We start from the raw sequence: 20929 nt of genomic DNA, 5'->3' as shown, positions 1-20929 counted from the left end.
GAGGAGTTACCTTGAACATGATGAAGAGGAGTTACCTTGTACATGATGAAGATGAGCAGGGCCAACAGCAGGAGTCCGGCCAGGACAGCAAGCGCTACGATCCAGCCCGGGACGGGGGGGGGCATGTCAGTCAACCAGAGCACCGAGACGCTCAACTGATAGATGGATAACAACTTTATTAACCTGGAGATAGTTAACAACTTGATAAACCTGGAGATAGACAACAACTTTATTAACCTGGAAATAGTTCATAACTTTATTAACCTGGAGATAGATAACAATTTTATTAACCTGAGAGCACCGAGACGCTCATGTAATGAGGAGATAGAGAGGCGGAGTGGAAAGAGAGGATAGAGGACAGAGAGGACAGAGGACAGAGAGGATAGAGACGACCAGCAGAGCAGTCAATTCACTGGTGGCACTGCTAAACACCTGGTCAGAACCACGCCCCCTACCGGGTCCAATCAGAACCACGCCCCCCTACGGGATGTGTTCCAATCAGAAACACGCCCCCCGACTGGGTGTGTTCCAATCAGAAACACGCCCCCTCCTGGGTGTGTTCCAATCAGAAACACGCCCCCCTACTGGGTGTGTTCCAATCAGAAACACGCCCCCTACTGGGTGTGTTCCAATCAGAAACACGCCCCCCTACTGGGTGTGTTCCAATCAGAAACACGCCCCCTACTGGGTGTGTTCTAACACTCAGATGGCCCCGGGCCCTGGACTCACGGTGGTGCTGTTGGAGGGCATCTCAGACACCAGCTTCTTGTACGGCATCTCGATCACACTAAAGGAGGCTGAAGACCTCACCGTGTAGGACCTGTTCTGGTTCTCTGCCTGTGCACACACACACACACACACACACACACACACACACACACACACACACACACACACACACACACACACACACACACACACACACACACACACACACACACACACACACGCATTCTGTTAGATGGATTTGCATACGAAAGTGTGTTGATACTAAAACTAAATCACTAGATAACACATGCAGTGAAAAGTGTGTATGGTGAACATATACTTTATATAAATATACAGTATATAATACACTCTAGATAGCCAGTCTTGCGTAGATGTAAGAGTGTTTGTAGATCATATATTACATTTAGTACATATTGTATATGTAATGTATAGTATATATTAAATATAGTATGTATATATAGTGTATAGCAGGGATTGGCAACTGGCGGCCCGCGGGCCGCATGCCTGAAATGTTATTAGATGACGCACTGTCAGCTTCATGCTGCTGTTCAGAGTGCCCCATCCTTAGCCATTGATGAGTCTTCAGATGTAACGGATATGCCCAGCTTTTGGTTGTGCGATTGTTTTATCAAGACAAGAAAGAGATCTGTGAGGACCTGTTGGGTCTAACACCACTTGAGACACTGTTTTGCTTGCTTGAAATGAAGGCCTAATGCACTTTGTCTTTCATGGTTAAAAGTAAGCTATTTGGAAATTGGAAATAAACACACCTGAAATTATAAGGTAATATGCCGTGTTGATTGTATTTGACAAAAGAAGGCTATTATGACGTGGTTGGTTCGGACCTTTCTTGGAAGGAATTTTTAGTAACTGGACCCTGTTAAATTGTAATTGAAGACCCCTGCTATAGACCCTAGAGTATCTGTGGTATAAAGGCTGGGACGAATTTCGTATTATAAATATGTACAATCCATAACGTTTGCTCTCTGGCTCATAGCTCAGCGGACTAGAATACCTACCGTTGCCAAGTCGTAGCTATGGTCCGTCCTATTTATGTGAAAAACTTTATATTTGGATTGTAAAACGCATGAAAATATAAATGAATGCTCTTCATTTCTTTTCCTTGGCAAGTGACCATGGTATAAGCGGGATAATGCCCTTCGAGGTGTCCAAAACATGTTTGATCGATCGTAATTAAAGGGGACTACTATTTGACTCAAACAGAGTATACATTTAATAAGCATGCAATACGAATAAGAAAAAGCATAATTATTAAGGTATTTGAATTGTTTTATTATGTTGGCAACCAAGAAGTAGAATAATGGGATAATCAGTCTTATTTAAAGGGTTTGTACAACAGATCTCACGACAAGACATGATTGTGGCTCTTGTCTCTTTCTGCCAACGACATGCGCGTAAAGCGGGGAGTGACGTAGAGTGACGTAGACTGATATATCCCTCTATATAATGTATATATATAGTGTCTGGTACCCTGAGGAAGTTGTTGACGGCCAGTCTTGAGTAGATGAACAGCGTCGCACCCTGGTTTCGCTCCAGGCGGCCAACCTGGCAACGCAGCTTCAGGCATGATGCAGTGGTGCAGTCCTACACACACACACACACACACACACACACACACACACACACACACACACACACACACACACACACACACACACACACACACACACACACACTGCGTGTCTCTGGCGGCGGAGACCCACAATGTCTCCACAGTGTATAGTTCACATTAACGGGGTGTGTGTGTGTGTTTTACCAGGATCTGCAGGTGGTCCTGGGGCCGGGGCTCCTCCAGGGCCCTCTTGTGGATGTGGTTTGGCTGCCGGCCCTCGTTCCCTCGGTCTCCAGGCTTCTCCACGGAGACCAGCTTCTACACACACAGTGTAGTTAGAAGGCAGGACATGTGGGACACGTTGTGGTAGAAATTAATGATTATATTCTATGGTAAACCATGATTATTATTAGGCTTGTATATCTAATGGTAGAAAACATTTAAAGCGTCTCTGGATTCTGATCCAGGGCTGGTCACGAGGCCTGGGAGTCTTGGGTCAGAGCAGGAGTTGGGGCCCAACCCCAAGAGCAGGAAGCTACTGAGACAATGCATGCTGACTCCACTTCCTGGGTCCTCGACTATCTCGGTGACCATCTGTTTAGAAGAATTTGTGTTTGATTATGTGTGGACACCGAAAACAAGAAACTGCGCTGAGTACTGTGCTATTGTGTGTTTAAGAAGAGGCTGGAATCTGTTGACGAGCAGTGACTCTATAGATCTACTCAGGCTGTTATCGTTGTTGTTTTTCTTCACGATAAAGTCTTTTGTCAATTCTTGCTCCGGACCCCTCGATTTATTTTACTCTCTCTCTCTTGAATTAGTCTAAGTGTTTTATATCTCGATTAATCTTCAACATATTGGCGTCACGAACAGGATGAAATAGGGACTCGCCAGCTGCCGGGCCAGAGGACGGGACGCGAACGGATCATACGACCAGAGCTCAAGGGTAAGTCTTGCCATATATAGGATATAGAGTCGTTTGATCTGTTCTTGCCCCGTCTGCAACGCTCAGCAGCAGGTAAAGTGTCTCTTCGATCAAACAAACCAAAATTATAGATAAATGAGCGAGTGAGAGATACGGGGGCTCCGGGAGAGATTGACGTGCGCGCGCACATAGGTCCTAGGCGCTGTGGTTCTAAATGACCAAGACGCTTTGTGGCTCCCTATTTTGATACGAGTTGTTTTTATTTGGTGTTTTGGTGTTTTGGTTAAATAGGCCTACTGTAAGTCCTGTGACTGTCTTGTGGAGGAACGAATTTGTGGAAAGTTCTAACAAGGACAGGGCCAGCAGGCCCGCAGGTCGAAAGAAACAGACCTGTAGGATTTCTTTCTGACAGTATCCTATTTGGAGTTGAGTTGTCAGTTGGGAATGAATTCAGTCGTTTTTATTTGAGGAGCTTTCTTGGGATGCTGACTAGTGAATTTTAAATTCTCATCTTGGGGCAGTTGACCTGCAGATCCTGCACCAATGATGGTGAATTTCTGATTCCGATCTTGCTATTTTGAGAAAACAGGCTTCTCGCACTTTTTGAATAGATAAGTCTCTTGGTTGGGATACCGCTTCAGGTGATTAGCTAATCCTGATCTTGGTGTTTTGAGAAGTTTCTTGTTTGCTCTTGATCTGTTCGACTGGTTATGTATTCAGCCATTATTTTAAAAGAATGGGCTTGTTGTTTGACGTTCCGTTTGAATGAGTTTGACCCGCTAATCTTCCAATCACGCTGCAGTGTTGGATCTAAAGGGCCAGTCTGTAACTCTGATCTTGGTGCTGTGTGGCAATAGGTTCTTGTTTGAAATTCTGGTTGATTGATTATCCATCCGACCGTTCATGTTTTAATCAAAAGGCCAGTTTTTACGCTCGGTCAACCTTTTATTTGTAATTAATTACAAACAATTCTGACATTTTTCAATATAATATAAAAATTGTATGAATCGGTTTATTGTCTGTATTTTTACAACCCGGTTTATTTTTTGTTGATTCTGTCATAAATAAATTAGGCGGACAGAGAATAGTTAATTTGTTTAAAGTAGTTGATAATCATAAATAAATTAGACGGATAGAGAATAGTTAATTTGTTGAAGTAATGAATAAATGTGTGAATCTTCTTTGACTTAAACATAATCGCGCTGACTCTAACTTCATGTGCATGAGCACACACAGGGGACGAGCAGGAGCCTGTAAGGCAGGGTTGAGAATTGATAACAGTGAAGGGTTGGGGCCACATTCCAATCTTCGGGAGGGAGAAGAGCGCCGGAGAAGAGCGCCGGGGAAGAGTTCACATTTGTAGCTTAGAGATAATAAAGTATTTAAACTAACTATTAGAATAAACTCAAATAAATTGTATTAATAAATAGTGTATTTCAGAAAAAATAAATAAAGTAATAAAGTAATAATTAAAAATGGCACCAACAGCGGTAGAGATTTTGAGTAGAGACCGTCTATTGCTCAAAGGTGAGATGAAAAAGATCTCTGAGAAATGGGAAGAAAGGACAGAAGGATCAGGCACTATATGGCCCATGGGAGGGAATTTTGATCCAATAATGTATAGGAACATGGAGGTAGTAATAAGGAATTACATAGATAACAGAAGTGGAAAAACAGCCTCAGCAAAGAGGGACAGGGAAAAGTTAGATCTAGCTTTGTTCCTAGAGGAAGGAGAGAGATGGCGAACATTACAGAGAGTGGCGGGAGAAATAATAGCTAATAACAACAAGGCTCAACCATTGCCTCTGAAGGTTGAGCCACCGCTGTGCAAACCAGCATCATTGTACCCATTGCTAATAGGCACGGTAAAAATTAAAGGGGAAGTCACACTAAATGAAGAAGATAAGAAATGCAACCCAGAGACAGAGGGGCCTGTCTGCAGTAAAGCATTACAAAGAGCACCCCACACGTCAACAGGAAGTTATCCTACTCTAGTTGATGGACAGCAGGCATTCTCTCCCCCAGTACAACAGCCTCAGAGCCAACAGTCACCTTCTCCACCCGTCACACATGTTCACATCCATAATTATGGGAACCCCACAAATAAAAATAGGCAGAATCACTATAAGGGGCCGAAAGAACAGTATAAAAACAATCCAAAACAGGAATCCCAAGTACAACGCAGAGGTCCTTTAATATGTTTTGGGTGCAACCAGGAAGGACATATTAAGAAAGATTGTTTGATTAACCCTTTTCCACCAAAGCAAACACAGGGTAACAGCGACCAGGGACAGGCAGGTCCCTTTATGGGTCAGGGATACTAGGGGTGCTCAGAGAATCCACAGGGGGAGGGTCAGCTTGTAGCGATCAAAAAACAAGCTGATGAGGAACCAAAACTGCAGCCACTTACACTTGCGTAGGTCCAAATTATGCCTCTCACCTCCCCATGGCAGGAAAATTCACCAACACTTTAGGATTCTCGGAACACACGCCGTTAATACCTATGACAGCTCCAAGGATGACAATCTGAGAATTCTTATTTTAAGGTGTATATGTGAGTGAGTGAGTGAGTGAGTGAGTGAGTGAGTGAGTGAGTGAGTAAGAGAGAGAGTGAGAGAGAGACTGAATTTGCATTGTACTGAATAGATTATTTGTGCGCTTGAATGTACTCTGTAATCGGTTCCTGAATGTAACCTATGTCCACTGTTTTAGAAAAAACGTACAACCACCACTGGGATCGGTGATTCTGTGGTTCTTGGAGACTCTGCATCGCGTCGGAACACCATGTGGTATAGATCATTACATCTTGGTACACAGAGCACTGGTGAGACAACGGGTTGGATCAGAGGGAGAAGGTGTTTGGAGAAGGGAGAGGAATGTAAAGAAAATGCAAGTTTTAATATTGTGATTTTTGTTTTCTTTCACATCTCCCTAGTTAAGGACAATAGGTGGATTGACGCCACATCTGCTGGGAAGGAGTCATACATGCTATGTTGTGAAATTGGATTCGGAAGTAGTGGGTTTACCTTCAAATGCCACTAATGCTGCTGCAACACTTTAATAATTTTAACTCTGATAAATTATCTTTTGTTTTATAGTCGCCCTGATGTGTATTCATTACGCACAAACATGGCTGCATAGGGCAGATGCGGCTGAAGACTCTGTCTCCATCCCTCCACTTTGCGATCTATACCACCATATAGGTGGGGATTGATCGTATCCCAGGTACGGCATCCTGCAATAAGCCAGTATGGAAGGCTGGTTAGCCAACGACGGGTAAGATCCCACCTTGAAGCCCGGGACAACCTAAAACAGGGACAGTCACGATTACTTGGCAGAGTCACTGTGAGCACTGGCTCACTTGATCATGAAGTGACGAACTGCAACCATCATAGGAAAAGCCGGCTGGTGAAAGGTAGAGGGGGAACAGGAGTCAGATATGTCAGCTCTGGCAGCAGAGGTGGTCTTGGAACGGGGCATGTTGCGTTTTGTTTTATTTTATTTTATTTTAATTTACCTTTGTGGTATAGAAGCCCACTAACGCATGTAAGTTTTTTCGGTTTAGTGCATGACTTTGGAACAGCGTGGTTTCAGGCGGCTGATGGTAAACCCACCCATATTGGGCTTTGGATTTGGACATACTGGTTTCGATTTCCCTTCCCAAAAGATTGGTTTTAGTTTACTGATGCTTACGGTTAGATGTTTCGACGTTGGGTGCACCAACGGCGTTCTTAGATTTGTTTATCATTTAATGCGCATGGTTTTGACCATTGCGCAAGGGGGGAGGTATTGAGGAGAATTAGGAAAAAATTGGAAAACAAGGTTTTTCTTCACCATACTTGCAAACAATGATTGACATCCAGCTAAATGAGTGTGAAATATTTGAAAAAACAGATGGGTAGAAGCAGTCCCATCAGAAGACCAAAGTGCGGCTACGGTAATCAAGTTTTTGACTAGAGAAGTCATGCCAAGGTTTGGAATTCCGTCACAAATTAGCTCAGGCGATAGGGCAGCGTTTATTCAGAAAACACTCAAACAAGTGATTTAACATCTGCATGTCAAATAAAGACTAGTCTGTGTCTACAATCCTCAAACCACAAGGTATGGTGGAGAGAGGAATGGGACGCTTAAGACAAAGATTAACAAAATTAAATTAGAGTACTAAATTAAAGGGCTAATGCACTACGACTGACACTAATGAGTTATCGCATGAAAACTAACAGAACAACGCATCTAACCCCGCATGAAATGCTTACGGGTCGACCCATGCCTTCACCTGTCATTCGAGGGCCTCATAAAGGACCTCCATTAGAACAATTGGAAACTGAATTAAGACGCTATATGGGACAACTAACTGGCATACACAGGCTTATTTTTCAACAAGAGAAAGACAGAGTTCCAGAGTTGGAGAAGGAGCCACCAAGGAGGGTGGAGCCAGGTGACCAAGTGTACCTCAGGATGTTCAGGAGAAAGTGGAACAGGAGAGAAGGACCATACAAAGTCACCAACGCAACACCAACAGCCATCCAAGTGGAAGGAAGTGCCACGTGGTATCATCTCAACCACTGCACAAAAGCCGCTCAACCCAGGGATGAGCGTGAGGAGGAGGAGCCAGACGCAGACACACCTGGGGCTGACCAGCTGCCCCAGGACCAGATCCAGTCGAGCCAAGAGATACAGCAACATGATGATGCTGAAAACGGGGAGCCTGTTCCTGATCCTTTACGGCAGGCATCTCCAAACGGCGGACCGCGGTCCGGATCCGGACCAAGTGATGTTCCTATCCAGACCCATGACCAATTAAAAAATAATAATAATATATCTATATATATATATATATATATATTTTTTTTTTTATGATTTCACTATACAAAGCATGATTATGTTAGTAAAATCATTTCTCACTGAAATACAAATTGAAAGGCAGAATAGTCTGTTGTACAGCATAAAAACAGCAAAAAGCAATGATCTTCACAAAGCGAAGATCATGCACTCACCGAACTCCCCCCCTCCCTCCGTTTGTCACGGCATGTGCATAATAGCGTCACTCAAATAATAGCCAATCAAATTTTTTGTTTACCGGAAGAGGGATTTGGAATGAGAAAATGGCTTGCTCGAAAATAAGGAAATTTGAACCTGAAAACAGACATTTTAAAGATGAATGGACTGACCAATACATGTTCATTCTCCCGCAAGGCAGTACAAAACCTTTGTTGTGTCTTTTATGTGTTGAAACCGTGGCGCTGATAAAAATAGAATATGCGGCATTACGAATCCAAACAAAGATCCTTCGAGGAAAAGTATCCCCAGAAGTCAGAAGTAAGAGCGTGGAAAATATCCGAGCTGAGAGCTCAGTATGAGAGGTCTACGCGTGTCTTCACATACTCATTTACAGGCCAGCAACTGGCAAATGAATGCTCACTTAAGATTGCATGGATTTTGGGGCAACATAAAAAAACTTTCAGTGACATGACTGTTGTGAAGGACTGCTTGAACGCCGCTGCCGAGACGTTATTTGAAGGTAAACAAAGGGATGAATTGTGTGAAAAAATAAAGCAAATCCCAATGTGAGCAGCAACGACAACCAGAAAATCTGAAATGTTATTAGATGACGCACTGTCAGCTTCATGCTGCTGTTCAGAGTGCCCCATCCTTAGCCATTGATGAGTCTTCAGATGTAACGGATATGCCCAGCTTTTGGTTGTGCGATTGTTTTATCAAGACAAGAAAGAGATCTGTGAGGACCTGTTGGGTCTAACACCACTTGAGACACTGTTTTGCTTGCTTGAAATGAAGGCCTAATGCTCTTTTTTTGTGTTTATTTGAAATGTAGGCCTGGTGTACCTGTTTTGCTTACTTGAAATGTAGGCCTAATGCACTTTGTCTTTCATGGTTAAAAGTAAGCTATTTGGAAATTGGAAATAAACACACCTGAAATTATAAGGTAATATGCTGTGTTGATTGTATTTGACAAAAGAAGGCTATTATGACGTGGTTGGTTCGGACCTTTCTTGGAAGGAATTTTTAGTAACTGGACCTTGTTAAATTTTAATTGAAGACCCCTGCTTTACGGGTTGTGACAGATTCCGCTGGCACAAGGACAGATGCCGAGGAAGGATGAAACCACGGAGACAACACAGACCTGGAAGAGCCAGGAATCAGGGGCTGGTACGGAAGGAAGCCAGAGAGAAACACAGGACAATCCGGCCCCAACTCACTCAGGAATAGTCAACAAGAAACAACAACAAATAGTCTTATATGCTGAGGTACCACTGCAGAACCAGGTTAATGAATTTGTGTATACTGTTATGTTGGATAACCAACCGTTATGTGCATTAACCTTCCGCCAGAATTATGAACATGCGCATAGGAAAAATCGGTGTGAAGTACATATCCAATTTAATCCAATGAAATGGTGTTTAACAGTAACGTCAGGAATACATGGGGCTATAACAGAAAGTATAAATGAAATATGAGAGAATATATACTTCTTAAAGCTGTGGCTTGGCAGAACTGACAGGCTTTAGATTGGCTTTTAGCAGAAAAGGGGGGAGTTTGTGCTCTTATAGGTGAAATGGGTTGTACCTTCATTCCAAATAATACTGCCCCAGATGGATCATTCACACTTGCGATGAACAACCTAAAACGTTTAAGAAAGGAGTCCAAGACGTCCGCAGGATCCATCTTGGTTCTTTATGCCAATGTGGCGCTCCCATAGGAGGCACCTGTGGACCGTGGAGGTATCATCTCTAAGCGTCTTATTTGACTGACGCTTGTGATTGGCCCCTCCCAAGGTCTGCAGGAGGCCGCTCGTTAAGGCTCTCTGTCTTAACGAGGCCTTCTTGTTAAGGCCCTCTGTCTTAACGAGGGGAGGCCAAGGCTGCATCCGAATACTCATACTTGACTGTTATATAGTAGGCATTTTGTAGTACGTCACAAATATAGCGCGTCCGAATGCCCAGTACGCATTGTGTAGAAGGCAAAAAGTTTCAGAATGCATACTACCGCCACAGTATACAACGGTAGGTCACTACACTATCCCACATTTCAGCCGGAGTCTGGTAACCGAAGAAGAAGAACGCTTTGGTGAAAAATAAATAAAAAAGTCTGTAAATTATCGCAGGTGACTTAATTTTGCTGGCATCTGATGTGCAGCACACAGGGGAAATACGTAATCTCAAAACATCCGGTGGCGTTTTGTTGGTGTTCGGAAGCGTTCTGAGGCATTCTACGCAAAGCTGTAGAACGTACTACATTAACGGTCAAGTAGTAGACACTGCACAGAAGTAGTATATACTTAGTATTCAGATGCACCCCATGTCTGCTGGAGGCCTCTTGTTAAGGCCCTCTGTCTTAACGAGGGGGAGCCAGGTCTGCTGAGGGCCTCTTGTTAAGGCCCTTTGTCTTAACGAAGGGGGGGCCAAGTCTGCTGGAGGCCTCTTGTTAAGGCCCTCTGTCCTAACAAGGGCCTCTTGTTAGGCCCTATGTCTTAACGAGTGGGGGCCAGACACATACAGTATGCCAGTATCACCAATGCGTCTGGTTACCAGATTCAGACTAATTGTTTATTCCAAACTAGGGCCCGACCGATATTGTTTTTTGAGTGCCGATGCCGATGCCGATTATTTTCAGAGAAAAATTAAGATTACGATTTAATCGGCCGATTAAAAACAAAACAAAAAAAAGCCTATAAAACGTAGTATTTGATACCTTAAATATACTTTAAACACTTTTGACGAATATGTGAATTGAATGCAGAACCTTTGAGTGTTTTAGAATACAGTTACAGTCAAAAATGTGTGTAATGTAAAATGTAAAATAAATAACTAACTCCCAATGTGCTGCGCTCGTGAGCAGTGACTAACACCTGCGTGCTGAGCAGTATGGTCTCACCGTTAGAGTCTACAGTATAACAAATTAACATGGCCTGGGACCTAAAGAAAAACAGGCACAACATGCTCAAACAACGCGTCTTGTGTACATTGGTGAGGTGAGCGCGCAGCTGCCTGAGCGAGCGTGCTTTCATGTTGTACGGTAAAATTCAATCTCCTCTTTTTTACTCCAGCTAAAGTTGTTAGTTAGCAAGGCGAGTAGGAGCGCAATCTGCAGGATACTAAGCGCAATAACATTTCTGAAAAAAAAAGAAAAGAAAAAAAAGTCGGTTATAATCGGCTTCTTTTTGGCAGATGTTGATTATTTTCAAAAAGGCTATAATCGGCCGATTAAATCGGCAGGCCGATGAATCGGTCGGGCCCTATTCCAAACTCAGCACAGTGAGTAGGGCCAGTATGGATCTCTCTAACAGCAGATGAAAAGGAATGTACCCCCACTGTCGGCCATTTACCAACAAAGCTAAAATGTATTGTTGATCAAAAGCAGAACTATGGCTCTGAACGCTGGCTCCCCACGGTATGGACTGCCGCCATTTTTTCTACTATGTAGCTCGCTAGATGAAGCATTGAGCAGAAGCCCTCTAAACCAGCGGCCCAGACTCTTCGCTGGATCTCCACAGAGAATGGCTAGAGTTCTCACCAGCTGGGTTTCCTTATTCTTTGTTCATTCCTACAATGACTATATCTTTGGTAAGTTAGAGGATGTTTTGATCAAAGCGCACCGCTGTGATTTTAGGTTGACGATATTCGATTAACAAACAAATAGGATTAATTTATTTCAGATGTTCTAAAGCCTGGACATCAAATCATATTTCACACAATAAGACTGCTTATAGTTATTTTTATATCAAGGACATTGTGCGGCACTCGGTGTAAAATAATAAAATGTGTAAACAAAACTAATCTAAAAAAATCAGCTCTCAATCAGCTATTGAGATTTAGAATGGAAAAACGAGGACTGTTAAAGGTCAAACTGAATCATCATCATGGATATCTGTCTGAAATCAACCAATAAATGAACAGTCTTATAAACATATTGATTCCACTTTACGTAGGCTATAATATAAAACTAAATACAATAAGTGTTTGCTTTGTGTCAGCTATGCGTGTGTGTGTGCTGTGTACCATCTGTTGGTCATAATACCAACAGATGGGAGTGCTCAACTTCTTGACTCTATTCCTTCTTTCAAATGATTATGACGCCAGTGAACATGCCCTCATATGATACCTCTCTGAACTGGTACAATACACCCGTATAACCAGAACTAATGTTATGAGCTCTTGTGTCAGACTCTCATGGCCATACGCGCATAGTAGAGCTTCAACTGAGTGATATTATTAGGGTTAGGGTTAGGGCTAGTCTCGAGGGTTATCTAACCCTAACCCTAACCTTAACCCTTCCAGATATCTGGGTGTATCCCTTCAAACCTCCTCCTACCTCATCAAGCTCTACCTTAAACCCAATGAACAGCAAAAACAATCTGTGTGTGTGTAACTTACGGACACGTTGAAGGTGTTTATCTCCACGTCTGTGGTGCAGTTGATTGGTCCGTCGACGTCATAGGAAATGATGTCAAGCAGAGAGCCGTTGCCATAGAGATATGGCCAGTCCACCACCAGCATGGCCTTACTGAATGCACTGGGACCACTGTTGCGAAGCTGGAGACAGATGACATCATATTGTAGGTGAGTGAGTGAGTGAGTGAGTGAGTGAGTGAGTGAGTGAGTGAGTGAGTACCTCGTATACGTGTAGTATCTGGGGTCCGATGTCGTCTCCTGACACCGGGGGGTTTCTGGGCTTCCAGTTGGCTATTGGTAACAACACCTGGTCTGGAACAGACGCGCTGCGCACACACACACACACACACACACACACACACACACACACACACACACACACACACACACACACACACACACACACACACACACACACACACACACACACACACACACACACACACACACACTGAATTAACGCGACAGTGTATAGTCAATTTCTAGTCTGGATTTGTATTTTGTCATAATGTGTGTGTTAGTTTGTGTTTGTATGGAGGGGTAGGAGTTGAGTGTGTGTGTGTGTGTGTGTGTGTGTGTGTGTGTGTGTGTGTGTGTGTGTGTGTGTGTATGTGTGTGTATGTGTGTGTGTGTGTGTGTGTGTGTGTGTGTGTGTGTGTGTGTGTGTGTGTGTGTGTGTGTGTGTGTGTGTGTGTAGGGGGGGCAGGGGGGGTATGAGATGTGTGTGTGTGTGTGTGTTTGTGTGTGTGTGCGTGCGTGTCGGTCACCCTCTGATGTTGACCTTGGCCAGCACAGTCAGGTTGGTCCTGCTGGATACCAGTGGGCTACTGTTGTTGAACTGGTTGGAGCTGAAACCACACAACTTTCCTTCAGCGTCATTCATAATGTAAATGACGTCTACCAGAGACACACAGGGTCTTCCAGAGACACACTAGGCCTACCAGTGACACACAGGGTCTAGACACACAGGGTCTAAAAATACACATGGTCTACCAGAGACACTCGGGGTCTAGAGACACACAGGGTCTAGAGACACACCGGGTCGCGAGACCCACAGAGTCTAGAGCCACAAGGGGTCTCTACCAGAGACACACAGGATCTAGAGACACAATGGGCCTACCAGAGATACACAGGGTCTAGAGACTGACAGGGTCTAGAGACACACGGGATCTACCATAGACGCACAGGGTCTACTAGAGACACACAGGGTCTGCCAGAGACACAAGGTCTACCAGAGACACAGGGTCTACCAGAGACACACAGGGTCTAGAGACACACAGGGTCTAGAGACACACAGGGTCTACCAGACACACAGGGTCTACAGAGACACGGGATCTAAGGACACACAGGGTCTACCAGAGACACAGGGTCTACCAGAGACACACGAGGTCTACCAGAGACACACAGGGTCTACCAGAGACACACAGGGTCTACCAGAGACACACAGGGTCTACCAGAGACACACGAGGTCTACCAGAGACACACGGGGTCTACCAGAGACACACGAGGTCTACCAGAGACACACGGGGTCTACCAGAGACACACAGGGTCTACCAGAGACACACAGCCTCTAGGGACACACGGGGTCTACCAGAGACACACAGGGTCTAGAGACACACAGGGTCTACCAGAGACACGCAGGGTCTACCAGAGACACGCAGGGTCTACCAGAGTCTCGGGGTCTCCCAGCGACACAGGGTCTACCAGGGACAAACGGGGGTCTACCTGAAGATCTGCAGGTCAAACTGGACGAAGGTGTCATGTTCTGACAGCTGGTGGACACTGAAGCGCAGCTCCGCCAGGACCTGGCCAATCACAGCGCAGCAGGTTGTAACAACAGCCCATCAACACATGAAAGAGGAATAGGTTGGCATAACTAACTCCCTCTATTCTCAGAATGACAAGTTCCTTCAATAGTTGACTATGGAGTGTTTACTAATGAATTCCTATACTAAGTGGATAAGTGGATGAGATAACAAGTTAACCAGCTTGGACAGGGCCGATGCAGTAAGAGATGTGGTTCAGAAGACTTGGTGGTAAATGTGTTAACTGATGACGGACCTTGGCTCCTCCCTTCATGGGGTTTCCCAGCTCACACACCACCACTCTGGTCTCGTTATCCTTCTTGGAGTTACATGACAGCCTGGATAGAGCCTGAAAAAAACAGGTACATTACCACCCAGAGCATAGCCTGGCCCAGTACTTCATTACCACCCAGCAGATAGCCTGGCCCAGTACTTTATTACCACCCAGACATAGCCTGGCTCAGTACAATAAAGTTATCAATAAATTATAAATAACTGATAAATGAAAAAATTCTGTCCAGAAGTTATCTCTTAGTTTACAAGATTCTTCCTCTCAACACCAAATGCCGCCCCCCACACCAGCCAGCCAACCGGGCGGCGCTGGTTTGTGTCACTCAGAGCCCAGCCAGTCAGAGCGGATTCTCTGTTGTTCCTTAATGTGTCCCGCCTCTAACCAGGAGGTCTCACATATCTAGACTCTAGTGACCTTACGACCCTTGTCCCATCTGGACTCTTGATACCTTACGACCATGTCCCACCTGGCTGCGGACCACCGTGGTGTAGTCGGCCTGGGGGGGCGGAAAGACGCGTAGTTCGGCCTCGTACGCCCCCTCCCCCCAGTTCTCTGCGCTGATCTCCAGGGTCAGCTCGTTGTCGTCGCCGATGTACAGCTGCTTCCTGTCGCTGGAACACAACACACACAGCTGAGACCCACTAACCCTAACCCTAACCCTAACCCTTACCCTAACCCGATGTACAGCTGCTTCCTGTCGCTGGAACAAAAACACACACAGCTGAGACCCACTAACCCTAACCCTAAACCGATGTACAGCTGCTTTCTGTCGCATGAACACAACACACCGCCCGACGAGCTGCTGGGTGAAACAACCTCATCCATACACTTAACACTCACCCTCACCATACACTCAACTAACAGTCACCCTCTTCCTTACACTTAACTAACACTCACCCTTACACTGAACTAACACCCACCCTCATCCTTACACTTAACTAACACTCATCCTCATCCTTACACTTAACTAACACTCACCCTCATCCTTACACTTAACTCACAGCCCACCCAGTTTTATTTGTTGTAGTGAGTGCGGCAGTTTGACAGGCTGAGTACACTGCACATTGTGCAGCAGCCCAACCCTTTAAGGAGGACTTACCTCTTCACAGACAGCCTGAGGTCGGGCTTACAGATGTTGTCTTCACCACAGTCCAGCAAGATGTGAGCCTGGAGGAGATAACAGGGGTTGGCTTAGCTCAGGAAGTAGAGCAGTTGTCTTGTAACTGAATGGTTGCTAGTTCGATCCCCAGCTCCTCCTAGCTATAGTGTTGATGTGTCCCTGAGCAAGACACTTAACCCTAACTGCTCCTGACGAGCTGGCTGTCGCCTTGCAAGGTTGACTCTGCCGTCGGTGTGTCAATGTGTGTATTAACTAGGGCTGACCCGAATGCCATTTTTCAGGCTTCGAATACTCGTTGGTTTTTCCGAGCGAATATTCGAATACTCGTTCCAGAAAGAAACACCAACAAAAACAACATTAATAATCCCTATATATTCCCTGGAACCGATTTTGACAGTATCTGCATATTTTGTTGAAGATTTAATAGCTTTTGAACGTTAATTAATAGGCCTAAGTAGGTTGAAATTCCTTAGTTTTTCCCTGTGAAAGCGAACAGCTGTTGCTCCGTTCCAAATCAGCTGTTCTCTGCCATCTCAGCCCTTACGGGAGCTTTTCAATTCATCCTGGAACGTGCATCTTTTCAGGGAATTTTTACAATGAATCCATAACAAATACCGAATATTGATTGTCCATATTATATCCATTATATTGACCGGGTATTCCCAAGACGCTCACGCTCTGCAGCAAGCCAGTCACAGTTGATTGGCGCGGCGCTGTACAGCGCACAGATTACTTTCCTCCAGAGACACCGCTAATGTTGTGTCATAAAGTAAAGGTAAACAAGATATCTATTCTTCCTCCACCTCTCTCGCTTCTCTGCTTGGTGTCGCTGACGCTTATAGTTTGGCTCCCTCGCACTGGTAACGTCACGTACGTGAAAAACAAAAAACAAAGCTCCGAATACTGATTTAAACTTCGAATACTAATTTTCCGAACGAGTATTCGAATATTCGAATAAATCGGGCCAGCCCTAGTATTAACCGAAGTAAGTCGCTTTGGATAAAAGCGTCTGCTAAATGCCCTAATTCTAATTGTAATTACAGCTGCTGTCACCTGCCCGTTGTAGTTTAGCTATAGTTGAGCTACCTGCCTGGTTGGTAACCCGTTGGGCTAATCATGTAGTTCACAGGAAGTTTGTTAATTTCCAACACAGCGTAGAGCTTGCCACCTTGAGTCTGCACGCATTGAAGAATTCAAGGGGTGTACCAAAGTGTTGCGGCCAGGTCTCAACCCAGGGTCGGGGGAACAAATAAAGATCAAATCCACTATTCTGAGCCCAATATGTGTGAAGCGCTGGATGGTGGGGGTCAGACCTGTTTGGTGAGGTTGGAAGGAGCCTTCATGTCCAGGATTGGCAGCAGGCCGGTGCTGTCCGCTGCCAGCTTGTAGTCCAGACTGAACTCCATCACGACGGAGATGGGAGTGATCTTATCCTGGAACTCCCCCTCATCCTAAAACAAAGACACAGAGGGAGATCAACCTGGGTACTGGCAGAGCTGCTTGCCTTTGACCTCCAACTCATGGTAACATGGGCCAGTGGTCCCAACCACACCGCCACACTTTGGATGCTCCATTGAAGATATGTTGAATGACATGGCGCAAAATCATTGAAATATACGGCGGTCGGTGTAACACAGGCCAACTGAAAATAGTGTTTTGATTCACCGGGTGCACACATTTTATTATTTTGTCTTGTTGACGAAAAACAATAGTCTCTTAGTCTCTGCGTATGCGTAGGTCAGGACCCACCAGAGGTGCGTGCACCGGTCTCTGGGTAGACCTGTGGATCCTGCGGATCTCCAGAGTTGCTGACGGAGAAGTGTTATATGGTATTTAGCAACTGTGTTCAGCTATGTGTTAGTGTCTATAGTTTAGTGTCTATGTAGGTGGGAATTTGCAAAAATGTGCAATTCAATAGTATTGCGATATTTTTGATTCAATATTATTTTGATTCAATATTGCAATACAGCAAGTATTTCGATTCGATTCTGCGATATATTGCGATTCAGTCGCCTCAGCTATTTTCTTAACTCTTTTGGAATTTCGAGGTAACTTTATCATTTTGGTTTGGTCCGAGGTCTGTTTGGGGGTAGGAGGACGTTGGGTCGTTTCACCTCCTCAGGGGCCGCTAACTCCAAATGGAACCTTGTGAGATGGGCTCTAAAGTTTGTCTTAATCCCACAGTACTTCATTTTCATGTGGCATTCTAGGCAGATGGGATACTACATGTCAAGGTCTTTACTATTCGCTCTTTGATGAAAACAGAAATGTACCCAAATTTTTTCGATTTGAAAGAAGAGAGTTTGTCGTGTACAACCGGTTGTGATGGTGAAGCCATTTTCATTGAATTTGCGGTTGAATGCAAGACAACAAAGCACCACAACAAGCAGCACCTTGTGGATGTAAAACACAAATGTAAATTATCAGCGTAAACTAAATGATAAGAAATTATATTGCAATACTTATCGCAATACTGCGCTACTGTATTGATATAATTGCGAAATATCACGATACTGAACAGAATCGATTTTTCCCCCGCACCACTATGTGTTTCTATTAGAGCTGTCAGTTAAACGCGTTATTAACGGCGTTAACGCAAACCAATTTTAACGGCGTTAAATTTTTTATCGCGCGATTAACGCAATTCTTTTATTTAAAAAAAATAAAAATATAATTTTTTTTTTTTTTCTTTGGCTCAAAACAAAGAAGCAGTAGCCTGACTGCTATGTTCAAATGAAATTTGTTCAAAGCAGTCTTTTTATTGCACTATAGGCTCTTTTTTTGTATCGTCCTGTTTTGATCAGTATATGCCAATGTTGTTATCAATAAAAAATCATTTGCACAAGGCAAGCCGATGCACTTCACCATGTTGATAAGAGAATTAAAATGAGAAGAATTATGGGAAAAATAAATCAAGGGATATTTAGCATCGAAAAATAATTTGCGATTAATTGCGATTAATCGCGAGTTAACTATGACATTAATGCGATTAATCACGATTAAATATTTTAATCGCTTGACAGCTCTAGTTTCTATGTGTTAGTGTCTATAGTTTAGTGTCTATAGTTTAGTGTCTATGTGTTAGTATCTTTGTGTTAGTGTCTGTGTTAGTGTCTATGTGATAGTTTCTATTTGATAGTGTCTATGTAATAGTGTCTACGTGTTAGTGTCCAAGTGTTAGTATTTATGTGTTAGTGTCTATGCGTTAGTGCATATGTGTTAGTGGCTGTTTGTTAGCTTCTAGGTGTTAGTGTCTATGTGTTAGTGTCTATATGTTATCGGCTCTGTGTAAGCGGCCATGTATTAGTGTCTATCTGTTAAGGCCAAAGTAAACTACTCTTGACTCCGTAATCCTTGGTCCGACTCTGTGACTACTGATACCCCTCAAGCATTCGAAGTTCTCCGTCAGGATTTTGGATACGCAATGCAATTCGCCGCTCGATAGTTTTATATGCAGACTACTAACCATGTAAATAGTGCTGTAAATAAACGTAACAAATCTTATTTGGTGTTTTATTGGTCCTTAATGTGCAAGTAGACAAGGTACAAAGTAAATAAGGTGCAAAGTAAATAAGGTGCAAAGTGATTCCGGAAATTATGTTGTTAGTGGACCAATCACAGCCCTTGCCGTCTCCGTCTGTCTCTGTTGCGTCGACGGATATTTAAAAAATATTGGATGAGCATGTAGAGCTACGGAGAGGGTCTCCAGATGACGGAGAGAGGTCTCCGTGTCTACGTACAGCACTTAATGGAGTTGTATAAATCAGCCTTTAGTGTCTTTAGGCCTCTACGGATTCAGTTTATTCCTTTCCTGACGATGACCAGGAAATACTTGGAGGAAAGGTTGTTCGAATTCTTAAAAATCCTTAGGAAAGGTGCCTCAATGCAACTTTTAACCCACCTTTAACATAGGTTACTCCTGACCAACCTTTACGAAAGGAAACAAGATGTTTGTAACCCATAATCCTTCACAGCAGCGATATTTAAAGCAACAGGCCACCGACAAAGTTTACAGACTCATGCACAAGACGCATGACCGATGCGGTAAAGCAGAAGAGAAGAAAAGAAAATGCCAACTTCACATTTAAGAAAGACTACTGGGGGCAGTTAATTTAAGCATCAACATAAGTTTAGCCTCTTTTTTTTCACATGTGAATTGGGATTCAAGTGGCCGAAAATATTCCCTTTGGCCAAGTCAGACCTAAGTGATTCTCACTGTTGGCGACAACCTGATTGAAATCAATACGACAAGAGCGCATGGATCGAAAGAGTGCTTGTTGTAGTCCATTTTTGGAAAAATGTAGTTGGCCTAAAATATTCCCTTTGGCCAAGTCAGACCTAAGTGATTCTCACTGTTGGCGACAACCTGATTGAAATCAATACTACAAGAGCGCATGGATCGAAGAGTGCTTGTTGTAGTCCATTTTTGGAAAAATGTAGTTTCACTTTAGATACGGTAGAGGTCAGCAATACTCGCCTTCACGCAATGATGTCGGTTGGGAAAAGTGGAGTAGAATCATTCGAAACAGTGCTGTCTTTTCCGATGTTCGAAAGTAAGCACCTTTTCATCTCGCTTTGACCCGATGACTTTTTCCACAAATGTTTAGGAAAGATGGCATAAAGGTTAGCAGATTTGACTTTCCGAATTGGGCCTATATTGGTGTCTATTGGTGTCTATGTGTTAGCAGCTAGATGATAGCGGCTGGGTTTTAGCGTCTAGGTGTTAGTAGCTAGGTGTTGGCAGTGCTCACAGGAGCTCACTTTGAGGTAGGCCTCCAGCTCCTCGCAGGCAAACCCAAGGCGGTTGGACACGCTCATGTTCTTTGCGTACTGGAAGGCTCCGCTGTGGAGGAACAGGACTCGCTTGGTAGCCTCCTTGTGTTTCAGACGGTCCAGAACCAGGTCCACCCTGAAACCTGACAACCAATTCCAAGTCAGGCTAGAGATCAGAGGGACGTTAACACAACATTCAACATCAGGGCCTCAGTAGGGCAGAGATGAGGAAGCAGAGAACAGAAGGCAGAGAGAGAGTGGAGGAGAGACGGTGGCTGGAGGAGAAAAAGTGGAGGAGAGAG

The 20929-nt window shown here is 44.1% G+C and overlaps 1 protein-coding gene across 2 annotated transcripts in view; it reads right to left on the bottom strand.

Moving 5' to 3' along the window:
* itgav (integrin, alpha V) overlaps positions 1–20929 on the bottom strand; it is a 73496-nt gene that overhangs the window by 4016 nt on the left and 48551 nt on the right. Inside the window, exons 19-31 of one of the 2 annotated variants that reach the window (XM_060076025.1) lie at positions 20616–20770; positions 17168–17305; positions 15834–15901; positions 15201–15345; positions 14699–14791; positions 14363–14442; positions 13405–13485; positions 12858–12963; positions 12620–12778; positions 2507–2617; positions 2221–2334; positions 730–837; positions 36–155 (exon numbers count right to left, since the gene is read on the bottom strand). In XM_060076025.1, the coding sequence (XP_059932008.1) occupies positions 36–155; positions 730–837; positions 2221–2334; positions 2507–2617; positions 12620–12778; positions 12858–12963; positions 13405–13485; positions 14363–14442; positions 14699–14791; positions 15201–15345; positions 15834–15901; positions 17168–17305; positions 20616–20770 (1478 nt within the window). Of the gene's footprint in view, positions 1–35; positions 156–729; positions 838–2220; positions 2335–2506; positions 2621–12619; positions 12779–12857; positions 12964–13404; positions 13486–14362; positions 14443–14698; positions 14792–15200; positions 15346–15833; positions 15902–17167; positions 17306–20615; positions 20771–20929 lie in introns of both variants that reach the window. The other variant, XM_060076024.1, reaches the window with a different exon arrangement.

This window comes from Gadus macrocephalus, chromosome 16, assembly GCF_031168955.1.
Source record: "Gadus macrocephalus chromosome 16, ASM3116895v1".
NCBI classification, from domain to species: Eukaryota; Metazoa; Chordata; class Actinopteri; order Gadiformes; family Gadidae; genus Gadus; species Gadus macrocephalus.
This window is presented reverse-complemented; position numbering and strand designations above follow the sequence as displayed.